This window comes from Phlebotomus argentipes, unplaced genomic scaffold (genome assembly GCF_947086385.1).
Source record: "Phlebotomus argentipes unplaced genomic scaffold, Phlebotomus argentipes genome assembly contig_15, whole genome shotgun sequence".
In the NCBI taxonomy this organism is placed as follows: Eukaryota; Metazoa; Arthropoda; class Insecta; order Diptera; family Psychodidae; genus Phlebotomus; species Phlebotomus argentipes.
This window is the reverse complement of record NW_026776181.1, coordinates 8,385,955-8,399,249: the sequence shown is the minus strand read 5'-3', so window position 1 is coordinate 8,399,249 and position 13,295 is coordinate 8,385,955. Positions and strand designations below refer to the sequence as shown.

Below are 13,295 nucleotides of genomic sequence, written 5' to 3'. Positions count from 1 at the left end.
TTTCACAGATTGTTCAGTACGCTCTGGACGATCCATCGCGCTAGATCGGAAACCGTTCTCGGAGGAGAATACCCGCGGTTCCGTGAGTGTCTCACTTCTTTCACTCTCCGTTGGGGAATTATAGATCCCAAGAGAAAATCCACTTTTCCCCCTTTTTCCATGCTGGAAGATATTTTTACTCCCCCGGAGCAAAAGTGTCTTCTCAGTTCGTCTCACAGTGCATCTTCTATGGCTATATCTTCTTCTTATAGGGTGAAACCACCAAAATTCACACACGGATGAAGTTGAAATCTCACAGGATATAGAGTTGATAGGAGTGCAGTGCGTAGTTTAAGTGATCACCAGCGAGATCTCTTCCCACCTCTTCTACCTTGGCCACAGAGGATTTTTTCGACTGGTCAGAGCCCTCCAAGGGGCAAACCGACAGGGAGCCACTATGGGCATCCCATATAGGCGGTGAGCATTCATTCTTCTTGGACTTCTCGCCCGACGGCATATCAGTGAACACATAATGTGAAGAAAATCATAGTGAACTTTCTCTCAAAATTCTCGCAAATAAATTCACGCAATTTTTTTCCTCACTTTCAACATAATAAAGTGCCTCCAATTTGCCAATAATTCAAACATTGTGACAATCTTTCTAGGCTCGCGACGATTGTGACGATTTTATGTTGTGTGGTTGGAACCAGAGCGGTGAGTAAATTACATCATTTTCAAGCTGCACCACTCCAAATTAGAAATTTGCAAGTGAAATTTGTATATCAAAGTGTCTCGGAGTTGTGATCTTGAGTGATCGTGGGACGACTGTCTCAAAGAATTTTGTGATGCCACTGGAAAATGTGGAAAGAATGTCTCTTAAGTTCAAGATTATTCCGCATGGGACATAGTGCTAAAATTAGGTAGGAAATGATTTTTAAATAAACAAAAAGGCTAAATATACTGAAGTGTCCCATGTTGGAGTCAGATGTTGCACATAGAAAATCGATTGTGATTTCGACAATCGTTTAATTGCTTTCCGAGAAACATAATGTGATGATGGCAAAAATTTTCACTTTGATCACTTTTCTCCCAGAGAAGTTACACCCAAATGTTACATGTGCTAAAAATCTACAGTACTGTGCAAGAAATGCTGAAGCACAAATAAATAATCGTCATGTTAGAATTAGAATTCCAATTGGCATTTAACGATCACTCAGACTGATTCTTCTCTCTTTTCTAAATTCTACTTCCATAAATAGGACTCGCGCAGACGCTACATAAATCAAAGAGTAGGTTCTAAGTGTGAAAAAATGTCTATTGAACTGTGCTAATGCTTTCCGCTTCGTAAACTCTACAGAAAAATATAAAATACCCGCGATAAAATCGCATTATGATCGTGTCATAATTAAACGATGCATCTCTTCAATTGTTCTCAGCAGTGTATACTTAAAGCCATATGCAAATCAATATCCAACACTATTAATAGTTCGACAATCTCTTGCAAACGGAGGTTGATATGTAGTCCATAAGCTATTCACAATTGATGTTTACGATCAAAATCATTTGGCCGTTTTGCTACTGTAAGCGCGCGTTCTCAAACTTGAGATGAAAATTCATATATGAATTCATCGTATCATTTTTCCCCGCGAAGTTCCGCACTCATTTATCGCTCAGTCGAGAGGAAAATAGCCACTCTGCTGGTTGATAAGAGATGCTGGCCAGTGAGCATAGACTCCGAAAATTTGCTAACTTCCAACTTGATAGCGCGCACTCCGGGGTGTGCTCCAAATTAACCAGAGCACCCATATTAAAATAAATATAGCGCCAAGAAGTGATTGTGATCGTAATTTGAATGTCTATGTAACTAAATGTGACACAATTTCTCACATTTTGTCGTCTCAGTCAAGATGGGGAGTGTATTTTAATTGTTTTCTATTCGCTAACACTGTAGCAATTCTGGAATGATCCGAGCAGCGGCGGAGTGGGACTCTTTCGGCGGCCAGACTACTACAGATCAACACCGGAACCTGTTCAACCGGAAATAGACCCTAGTTACGACGTTATCGACACTGCCAGTGGACGTCTACATGGTCCAACTAAGAATTGCACCAGTTCGGGATGTTGCATTCCCAAGTGCTTCGCCGAGAAAGGCAATAGAGGATATCCTGGCGTTCCCGGCGTGCCCGGTCCCAAAGGTGTGCAAGGTTTCGCCGGAGCGGAAGGTCTGCTCGGGGCTAAGGGTATGAAGGGTGAACCTGGTCCATCAGGACCGCGTGGCCCCAAGGGAGATCGAGGTGCCCAGGGGAGCCCCGGTTTTCCCGGTGTTCCCGGATTGCCCGGGCACAAGGGAGAGGACGGCCCCGCTGGTATCCCTGGACGAGATGGGTGTAACGGAACAGATGGTCTGCCGGGCCTGCGGGGCCTTGACGGTGTTCCCGGACCCAGAGGTTTACCCGGTGTTCCAGGCTTCAAAGGAGACAAGGGTGAACCTGCCGAACTCAATATTAATTACCTCAAAGGTCAGAAAGGAGATCCAGGCTTTGATGGCAGACCTGGCAATCCTGGTGAGACAGGTCCAGCTGGGCCGAGAGGACCTGACGGAACACCGGGTACTCCAGGTGTTCCTGGAAGAAAAGGACAGGCCGGCCCTAAAGGAGATAAAGGACAAGGCTGTATATCAATCCAAGGACCCCCAGGCCCCAGAGGAATTAAGGGTGACAAAGGTGAAAAGGGTGAAAGCAGTCCAGGAGAAGTCGTTGGGCCTCCAATCACAACAACAGGCCCCAAAGGCGAAAAGGGCTATGTTGGTGACAAAGGAGATATGGGGCCCAAGGGAGAACCAGGTGAACTAGGCGCTCCAGGTTTCCCCGGGGACAGAGGCACACAAGGAGAGAAAGGTCTTCCCGGTCAACCTGGTCCGAGAGTAAGTATTTTCACATAATAATGATATATTCAACATTACAAATTAATTCATCTACAGGGACGAGATGGAAACTATGGACCGACTGGACCTCCTGGCCAAAAGGGAGACAGAGGAAATGAGGGTTTGCGTGGCTTAGACGGAAACCCCGGTCAGAAGGGTGAACCTGGAGAGTCTGGACTGCAAGGCGTGCCAGGAATAGTAGGACCTCCAGGACCACCAGGTGGAGGCAGAGGATCTCCAGGACCCCCCGGACCGGCTGGACCCAGAGGATACAGGGGCTTGCCCGGACCTAAAGGATTGGACGGTCTTATGGGAGAACAAGGTCCTCGTGGTCTACCAGGAATGAAAGGTGGACCTGGTATTCCCGGACGAGTGGGATTGGAAGGTTTGCCTGGAGACAAGGGACAGAAAGGAGAAGCTGGAATAATTGGCATGCCCGGAGTTCAGGGGCCGAGGGGTTTCATTGGACCACCTGGAGCCGATGGTTTAAGAGGACCTAGCGGAGAACCCGGAATTGGCCAATTGGGACCGAAAGGAGATGATGGAGTACCTGGGTATAAAGAATTATTTGTGATTTTAAGACTTCTTTTCAGAACTGCATTTTTCCTTTTATAGATACCCTGGAGCAAAGGGACAAAAAGGTGAACGTGGATATCCCGGTCTGCAAGGTGTACCTGGAGATTCAGAACAAGGAAAGCCCGGTAGTCCTGGAGTGCCAGGTCGTCCTGGAGACAAGGGTGAAGCAGGCCGACCTGGAACACCAGGCTTGAAGGGTGAAAGGGGCGAAAAGGGAGAACTCGGCGGAAGATGCTATGACTGCTTGCCTGGCTTACCAGGAGAGAAGGGTGACAGAGGTTTTGATGGTCTGCGTGGCCCACCTGGACAGGACGGTTCTTCTGGCGAGAAAGGTCACCAAGGTGAACGCGGATTAGATGGATTACATGGAATACCTGGTGATCCAGGTGCACCAGGTATACCAGGTCAACCCGGTCTTCCTGGAGCAAGTGGAGAGAAGGGTGAGAACGCTTTCATATCATCGAGCTTACTCAAAGGACAGAAGGGCGAAAAGGGTAATCGAGGAATTTCTGGACGATCTGGACCACCCGGATTGGATGGACCTCGTGGCTATCCTGGATTAGATGGACTCAAAGGCGAAGTTGGATTGAAGGGAGACAGAGGCATTCCTGGATTACCAGGTCTGGACGGACAATCTGGAACCCCCGGTCGAGATGGGCTTCCTGGCATTAAGGGATTGAGTATAAAGGGAGAAACAGGTCCCAGTGGTCGAGATGGTTCCAAAGGTCAGAAAGGAGAATCCGGTTACAGAGGCGAAAAAGGTAATCCTGGAGTATGTCCACCACTCGATTACAGTAAAGGCTTCAAGGGTGCCAGAGGAGACAAAGGAAGCAAGGGTGAGCCAGGAACCCAGGGTCGAGATGGCTTTCCAGGAGAGCCAGGTCTGGTGGGATTACAAGGACTGAAGGGTAATACCGGAGCCTTTGGCCCACCTGGACCTGTTGGCCCTCGTGGTTTGCCTGGTCCAAGAGGTGAAAAAGGTCTTTCTGGACAAATTGGCTTCCCTGGACAACCTGGACGGGATGGTATTCGTGGTCTACCCGGATTGGCAGGGGCAAAGGGACAGAAAGGAGAAACTGGGGCCTCAGTTGTTGGACCTCCTGGACCCAAAGGTAGTCCTGGTCCTTGGGGACAGAAGGGAGAACGTGGTCCGACTGGAGAGAGAGGCTTGGACGGATTAGCTGGACAAGTAGGATATCCTGGAGATAAGGGTGAAGCTGGTCTTTCAGGAACTCCAGGCCTTCCAGGATACATCGGACCCAAAGGAGAACCTGGCCCTGAAGGACCGTCGGGTCTGCCTGGTCCACCTGGCCGACCTGGTATGGATGGCATCAAAGGTGAACCAGGATTGAAGGGAGAAACTGGAGCTCCTGGACTTATTGGTATGCCAGGTCTGAAAGGTGAACGTGGAGTACCCGGAATTGAAGGACAGAAAGGCTTCCAAGGACCGAAGGGCTCTCCTGGACTTAGAGGACTTCCAGGCCAAAGCGGACTTCCTGGATTTAAGGGTGATAAGGGCGAACTCGGCCCACCTGGATTTGATGGTGCACCTGGAGCCCCTGGTCAACCTGGCCCGATGGGACCGATTGGCCTTAAAGGTGACTTTGGACCCGTTGGTCTCACTGGATTGGATGGTCTTCCTGGTCGTGACGGAGAAAAGGGTGATGCTGGATTTGTGGGACCGATTGGACCTAAAGGAGAACCTGGCTCTGTATCTGAGAAGGGACAGAAAGGTGAACCAGGACCACCTGGATTGAGAGGTGTGGATGGCAGAGATGGATTCCCAGGCCCCACGGGTGAAAAGGGTGATGCTGGTGTTCCTGGATACGGCAGACCGGGACTGAAGGGAGACAAGGGAGATCAAGGCTTAAGCGGACGTGATGGAATACCTGGCATGCAAGGAATGAAGGGTGACCAAGGTTTCGCCGGCATTCGAGGTCTTAAAGGTGATAAGGGCAACATGGGACCACCTGGTATTCCAGGAACTCCCGGAATTGATGGCTTACCTGGACAAGATGGCCTTCCTGGACCACCTGGCTACACTGGTGAGAAGGGTAACAGGGGAGATCGAGGATTACCTGGCTTCGCAGGAGAGAAAGGTGACAAGGGTGTTGTAGGAATGCCTGGACGTGATGGCTTGATGGGAGTGAAGGGAGAACGAGGTTTCATTGGTGAACCAGGCGCTCCAGGACCTTCAATCGAAATCAAGGGACAGAAGGGTGAAGTCGGAGAATTTGGACTGGTCGGCTTGCCTGGTGAACGAGGATTACCTGGCCAGCGTGGTGATACCGGTTTTGTTGGCCAGAAGGGTGATCGTGGACTAACAGGACCTGTGGGTGTGCCTGGAATGGAAGGCAGACCAGGAGAAAAGGGAGATCGTGGTCTGACTGGTGAACCAGGAGAAGCTGGGCCTGTTGTGAAAGGTGAGAAGGGCTTGCCAGGATTGCCAGGAAAGAATGGACGCGATGGCTTGCCCGGACAACAGGGTGAAAAGGGTGACAAGGGATTGGCAGGACTGATTGGGCCGCAAGGTGCTCGAGGAATGCCCGGATTACCAGGACGACAGGGCGAGAAGGGAGATAGAGGCTTACCTGGCGCTTCAGGTCGTGATGGAATAGATGGTGCACCTGGATTGCTTGGCCCGAAGGGAGAACCTGGCTTTCCAGGTCCTAAAGGTGATGTTGGCTTGCCCGGAGGCCCAGGATTCCCCGGAGAGAAGGGTGACAGAGGACCACCAGGAATGCCTGGTCTTAATGGCTTCGATGGAATAAAAGGAGACCGTGGCTTCCCTGGACCTGAAGGACAAATTGGCCTTATTGGTTTGCCCGGAGAAAAGGGTCTGCCTGGACAGCGTGGTCGAGATGGTCGTGACGGTCTGTCTGGATTGAAAGGAGACAAGGGAGAGCCAGGATTAGTTCCTCCACCTGGACCCAAGGGAAATCCAGGCCGACCGGGACGTGATGGTGAAAAGGGAGACCGAGGACCGCCTGGACCACAAGGCATTCAAGGATTGTTGGGAGAGCGCGGAGAAAAGGGTGACCAAGGCTATCCGGGAACAACTGGGCCACCTGGACTGCAAGGACTTCGTGGAGAAATTGGCGTGGCAGGACCAACGGGGTTGGACGGCCGACCTGGCGCTCCAGGTCCAAAGGGTGACCAGGGCGCAGCTTGCTCTCACGCTCCTGATTACCTCTCGGGCATCTTGCTGGTGAAGCACAGTCAATCCGAAGAGATTCCCGTTTGTGAGGCGGGTCATGTGAAGCTCTGGGATGGATACTCCCTGCTCTATGTGGATGGAAATGATTATCCTCACAACCAGGACTTGGGATCGCCGGGATCTTGCGTGAGGAAATTCTCCACAATGCCAGTGATCACCTGCTCCAACAACAATGTGTGCAATTACGCCTCGCGTAACGATCGATCCTTCTGGCTCTCAACAACAGCACCAGTGCCCATGATGCCCGTTGTGGAGGAAGAGATGAGACAGTACATCTCGAGGTGCGTGGTTTGCGAGGTGCCATCCAACGTCATCGCCGTTCATAGTCAAACGCTGGACATTCCCCACTGCCCAGCCGGATGGGAGGGTCTCTGGATCGGCTACAGTTTCCTAATGGTGAGTGTGAGTGTCTTTCCACTGAGTGCAGTGATTAACCAATTCTTTGCCTCTTCAGCACTCCGCCGTGGGCAACGGTGGCGGCGGACAGGCGCTGGCGGGTCCTGGCTCCTGCCTGCAGGACTTCCGAACGACACCCTTCATCGAGTGCAACGGCGGCAAGGGTCACTGCCACTACTACGACACACTGACCAGCTTCTGGCTCGTCACCGTGGATGACCACAGCCAATTCAGGCGACCAGAGCAGGACACCCTCAAGGCGGGTCGGCTGCTCACGCGTGTGTCGCGATGCCAAGTGTGTATAAGAAATTAACACGTTTTTTTGTATAGAGTCCGCAATGGAAGTTAAAGCCGTAAATTTACAATTTTTTACCACGTTCTTGCCTTTCATATTGCAATAAGGCGCATTTATACCAAAAAGATGAAAGTTTAGAGTTTAATTTGTTCTTTCCCCGCGCTTTGTCCCTCTTTTCCCCCGCCCTATTCGTTCACACACGCAATGTTTCGTATCGATAGACAAAGGAGACCAGAAACCACCCTCTTATCCTTCTCTAAATTCAAACATTTTATATATATCTTTTGTTATGAAGCAAATAAAAGAATGAATGTCACAAAACCTATAATAATAATAATGTGATATGTTATTAAAACAAAAAAATCTTAATTATACTATGTAACTGCCTTCTTCTTGAAATTACTGAACTTTTAAAGCAATTGTGTTCGCTGTTGATATGAAATTCAAAGTGCCATTTAATAGGAAGAACAAAGATCGTGTTCAGTTATCGAATTTTTCTTCATTCAGTGTTTTTCTTTTTTTTTAAATCTATTCCCTAAAAGCAAAACATATTGTAATTTATGCCCTCACTCTCTAGAAGACCCAAAATTGAATGTATTTGACTTTTGAAGTGCACGTCAGATGAAGAAAAGGAAATAACTTTCAAAATAATACTGCCTAATAAAGTGAAACATATTTCGAACGAAATGTAATGTATGTAATATCAATAAATTGTATTAAAAATATGAGCAATTTTTTATTTTGTACTTTCTGTGCGCTGAAACATTTGAGTATTATGCATCAACTAACTCATCAAGCAACTGGCTGAAATCACTTCGGAGTGGATCCTGGGATTGATCCGATAACAAAGAACTTTGGCTCATCTTGTCCACATAAATCACGCAAAGGCTTTCCGCATCATTGCTCCAAATCTCTTCCACATCATCGTCACTGTCATTATCATCGTAGAGCGGCAAGGAGTGCAGAATCTCCATTAGCATCATGAGATCGGTGATCTGGTCCTTGCCAATCTTTTTGCGATTTATTTCGAATTCTGTTGTCGACTCATTTTGTGATTCCCCAGCAATCTCTTCTTCGTCCAGCAATTCCGGTGGATTATTAGTCGTCTGAGAGACATCACGGCTCGGAATCTCTTGCTCAGTTGCCCTCTTATTTGCCTCCATGATCCCAGACTCCATCTCAAGCTCAGGAATGCATTGGGTTTCCTCTATCTGCGTGGGAAGACAAAGCTCAATAGCTTCTTCACCGCCAATAAGTCTTCTCTCGATGGCATCATGACCCATCGTGGCCACATCGGGATCATCAGCCCTTAGTACAACATGATAAATATCCTCATCCACTGCCTGAGTGCTGGTGACGGGAAACACCTCGATTTCATCATCATCCGTTTGAGTCTCATCGACATTACTGCTGTTGATATCATCATCGCTGATTTCAGGTATATAGCTGGCATTCCAAAAGTCTTTCAGGAATTGCGGACCTTCAGAACTACCTCCGCAGTCATCGGTCACTTCGTTCTGGCCAGATTCGAACAAGAGAGCTATAAAAGAAGTGAAAAGAAACACACAATGTTTACTCAAAATTCTGAAAATATTCCATTGATTTTGTCACCTTCTTCTGCGTCACAATTCAACCCCTTTTTCTTTGCTTCTGCAATTTGCCGCAGTTTCACACTGCGCGGTGCCGGTGTGACTATTTTCGCACTGTAGCTGTGATCTAAAAACACATTTTTCTGCCGAACGGAAGGCACAACTTCAGAACTCTGCACGTTCTTTCTCCTCTTGGGAATGGCAGGAGTATCCTCCAAGCTGAAGATGTCTCTAGAGCTCGCGTTGTTATCAGATTGCGAAGAGTTTTCAGCAGACTTTTCAGGCGACTTCTCGTTTGAGGTCTCTTTGGACGTCTTTGATTTCTCAACGCACTCCAAATTCTCAGACCACAGGAAATCATCAAATTTTCGTTCATCAAAAACACCTTCTAAGCTTTCCTCACACAAATCTACGACATGAATATTATTTGGATTCTTCTCTGAATTTCCACCATCGGATTCCTGAGTGCTTTCTGAAAGAACTGCAATAATTGTACATGAAATCTTAATTAGTATTTTTGACAAAGACATACAATTACTCACTTCTCCTCCTCTTCTTCGTCACTATGTGAATTTCAGGCGCAATTGTCTCTTCAGAAGTCATGGAAACAAGATCGATGCACTCATGCGACTTCTTCCTCGATGCTTTTTTGGAACTCTTAGATTTCTTACGCTTGGAGAGCACAAAACTCTCAGGCAACACAGAAGTATTATAAAAATTGTGTATAGCTTGAGCATCTTCATCAGATTCTATGATAATTTCCACATCATCTCTCTTATTCTGATCAGTATCAATTGAGACGTCTGAAAAATACCAGAAAAGTAACAAGTGGTGTAATGCTTAAAAATTCTACTATAATAACTGCGTACTTTCTTTCTCTTCTGAGGCACAATTCATTCCCCTGTTCTTCGCCTTTGCAATTCGTCGCAATTTCACTTGTAGAGGAGCCGCCGATGATCTCTTTTTCCTCACACTGTAGCTGTGATCTAATTTAGTACTTTCCTTCGTTGTCTGTGAAGCCACAAAAATTTCCTCCTGACTAATGACGTTTCCGGAACTAGTGGCTCGCTCAAATCGTAAAGCAGGTTTAGCCGTTCTGCTCCTTGTGAGATATCTGCAGGTTCTTTTGGGAGCTACATCTTCGGGTGAGTTCTGAGCCCTTCTTTTAGAACTCCTGAGGGTCATGAAATAATTTTTTGCCTCTTGCATCCTCTCAAGTTCTTTCCTGCGCAAAAGCACGGACAGCGGAGCAGCTGTCGACTTCTTCTTCACCGTCGAGGTGTTGGAATTTGTATTCGCAAGTCCAGCTTTTTGCAGAAACATCTCTCGATTTTGATCAAATGTTAAACGCGTCAATTTAGTGAAATAATCCCTCTGGGGAAATGCTTTCCCACTCCTGATGTCCTCGTTCATCCGCGACATCGCCTCGTAGACTTTCCGTTCGCACTGCATCCAATAGTTTCTCTTGCTTAAATCCACTGAGCACTCTGTGAATATCTGGTGCTTGAAGAGCAGGTACTGATCCGTCTGCGAAGGCTCAGGAGGCTTAATGACAAGCTTGTGCAAGCTCAATTTAGGACTTCTCCGTGATGTTGGGGAAAGTGTGTAAGCGTTGTAGAATCTCTGCAGCTCCTTTGCGAAGACATTCTTATCAACTCTCTCTGCGGGCGGGTAGCTCTTCCTAATGAACCTCCGGACCAGCTGATGCACATTGGAGTTAAGGAACCAGTCTGGGATTGCAACCTTGGATGACTCTCCAGACATCGCCAGAGCCTAAAGTAAATGCGCATATCTTAGAATTTGGCCATAGTTTCTATGTTTTCTCGCAAACCCACTTACCAGAGCACAGCAGAGGACTTCCGATTCTCAAGATCACACTCTTCAAACAATGAAATACAACTGATATAAAGATTTTCAATAAATTTCTACACATTCCAAACTGACAGACGCTCTGCACTGCTAACCTCAATCTCACTTTTCGTTTTCCCGCATAAAAATTGAACGAAACTCAGTCCGGCGGATTATCCAAAAAGTGTCTTCGCTATTCATTCAAGCCACAAATGCATTTAAAAAAGTATATAATTGCAAAAAAATGAGTGAGATACATAATGTACATAAATTAACCCTTGATCACGGCGATGGGACGCAGCTTGAAGCACTTCTTGCTGATTCCAGCAGCATGGCAAGTGTTCACCACGTCCGTGACATTCTTATAGGATTCCGGAGCCTCTTCCATGACTAGTTTCGGAGACGCCACACGAATTGAAATCCCCATTTCGTTGAGCTTGTTGAGGACATCAACGTAGTCCAGGTTCCGCCTTGACTTCGCCCTGGAGAGAGCTCGACCCTGTGAAATGATGGAAATTTTCAGTTTCAGTGTATCGCAAGTGTGATTGGCTAATTTCCTTACCGCTCCGTGACACGTGGAGCCGAACGTCTCCTGCATGCCCTGTTCCGTGCCGGTGAGAACGTAGCTACAGGTGCCCATGGTGCCTCCGATGAGCACCGGCTGCCCAGTGAGCTGATAATCCACGGGGATGAGTGGGTGATGGGGCGGGAAAGCCCTGGTGGATCCCTTGCGGTGCACCAGGAGCCTTTTTGGCTTGCCATCCACGATGTGCTCCTCCATCTTCGCGATGTTGTGCGACACATCATATATCACGTGCATGTCCAGATCATCTGGAGTGGTGTTGAATTGCTTCGCAAAGGCCTGGCGAGTGAGGAAAGTCATGGAACTACGATTGACCCAGGCAAAATTGGCCGCCGCTGCCATGGCTTTCAGGTAATCCTGTCCTTCGGGGCTGTTGATGCGAGCGCAGGCCAGCTGCCGGTCGTTCGTCTCGATCTTATCACGCTTCATGGCCTTCTCCATCTCCACCAGGGCATCCGTGGCGACTTGATGGCCGAATCCTCTGCTGCCCGAGTGGATCATCACGCACACCTGGCCAGTCTTTTCCACGCCCATCTTGCTGGCCGCCGAAGCATCAAAGATCTCATCCACAACTTGAATCTCGCAGTAGTGATTCCCTGCGCCCAGGGTTCCCAGCTGAGGCAAGCCACGCTTCTTCGCCCTCATGCTCACCTTCGAGGGATCGGCATTCAGCATCCGGCCGTACTCTTCGCAGTGCTCCTTGTCCTCAGCCCACACGTAGCCCTCCCTCAGCGACCAGTCCATCCCCATCTCCAGCGCCTCCTCCAGATCTCTGGCGTCCATCGGGATGATCCCCTTGGAGCCCACGCCAACGGGAATGTGATCGAACAGACTCTGCGCGAGCTTCTCCTGCACCGGCTTCACATCTTTCTCGAACAGATTCGTCCTCAGCAGCCGGACGCCGCAGTTGATGTCGAATCCCACGCCACCGGGAGAGACAATAGCATTGGGGTCGTCCATGTCAAATGCTGCCATGTTCCCAATGGCAAATCCATAACCTGAGTGGATGTCCGGGAGCCCGATTGAGCGTCCCACGATGCCGGGCAAGGCGGCGACGTTGGCGATCTGCTTCACGCCCGGCAGGAAGCCACCTGTCTGGCCGGGACGACAGGCGTTCCGCAGTTCCTCGAACATGAGCTTCTCCAGAGCCTCATTCACGTAGAAGCAGCCCTCGACCTTCATGTTGGGCTGGAAGCCCTTCTTGATCCGGTAGCATGTCGGCGAAACCTTCTCAATGTACTTCAGCTCCTCGTCGTAAGGACGCACAACCATCGTGGGAGGATAAATAAACTACTACTGTGTTGCAATTTCTAATGGTCAAACACTTAATCGGATACAGACGCACTCCAGATACTCCAGAAATGAACAATTGTTGTGAAATAAATCTTTATATACACGGCAATCGGCTTGACTCACACGAGCGCTGACACTCGAGTGAATGTATGTTTTCTTACATGTCGCTACATTTTTTTACATACTTTACACAAGTCGTAGTGAAAAAGTTTTCACGACTTTGCATTTGATTTGAAACTGAAGTCAAGTAAAGAAAAATAAATTTTGTTCTATTTTCCACCCAGACCGGAAAACTGATAGAAAACTCTTTAATTCAAGGCACATTTTCCCGACAAATATATAGAATTGCCTAAAATCATGTGTAAAGTTGGTAGCAGAAATTTCATGAAACTTCCTGTCTTTGATGCGCAAACACTTCTCTTAAATTAAGAGACAGTCCGAACAGAGGCAAATCAGTGAAGATTAACATTTCGCTTCGTGACCATTGAAATGAATAAATCTTTTGAGCTCTTCCAACTCTGTTGCCGACGTTCATTATCTCTCCACTTCTGCGCGAGTCTCCTCGAGATGCGAGCGGCTGAGGTCAAACATTTCAC

General features: G+C 48.1%; 3 protein-coding genes across 4 annotated transcripts; 1 reads left to right on the top strand and 2 right to left on the bottom strand.

Moving 5' to 3' along the window:
- The first annotated feature begins 32 nt into the window (after positions 1–32).
- Positions 33–8,111, top strand: LOC132263267 (collagen alpha-1(IV) chain-like). 2 transcript variants are annotated; one of them, XM_059762940.1, is made up of 8 exons: positions 33–82; positions 252–456; positions 645–693; positions 1,239–1,268; positions 1,931–2,902; positions 2,960–3,456; positions 3,518–7,091; positions 7,150–8,111. In XM_059762940.1, exons 2-8 carry the CDS (start codon positions 437–439, stop codon positions 7,402–7,404), a joined length of 5,397 nt encoding a protein of 1,798 aa, XP_059618923.1. In that variant the 5' UTR covers positions 33–82; positions 252–436; the 3' UTR covers positions 7,405–8,111. The 2 variants fall into 2 exon arrangements, with proteins under 2 accessions (XP_059618923.1, XP_059618924.1); XM_059762941.1 differs by lacking the exon at positions 1,239–1,268.
- Positions 8,098–10,958, bottom strand: LOC132263268 (uncharacterized). Its single transcript, XM_059762942.1, has 5 exons — positions 10,815–10,958; positions 9,845–10,748; positions 9,518–9,778; positions 8,998–9,456; positions 8,098–8,926 (listed from the first exon to the last, which is right to left on the bottom strand). Exons 2-5 carry the CDS (start codon positions 10,737–10,739, stop codon positions 8,160–8,162), a joined length of 2,382 nt encoding a protein of 793 aa, XP_059618925.1. The 5' UTR covers positions 10,740–10,748; positions 10,815–10,958; the 3' UTR covers positions 8,098–8,159.
- Positions 10,959–10,993: 35 nt separating this feature from the next.
- On the bottom strand, positions 10,994–12,975 carry LOC132263269 (RNA-splicing ligase RtcB homolog). The gene is made up of 2 exons (XM_059762943.1): positions 11,386–12,975; positions 10,994–11,322 (listed from the first exon to the last, which is right to left on the bottom strand). The coding sequence occupies exons 1-2, from the start codon at positions 12,676–12,678 to the stop codon at positions 11,095–11,097; spliced, it is 1,521 nt and encodes a 506-aa protein (XP_059618926.1). The 5' UTR covers positions 12,679–12,975; the 3' UTR covers positions 10,994–11,094.
- Between the last annotated feature and the right edge of the window lie 320 nt (positions 12,976–13,295).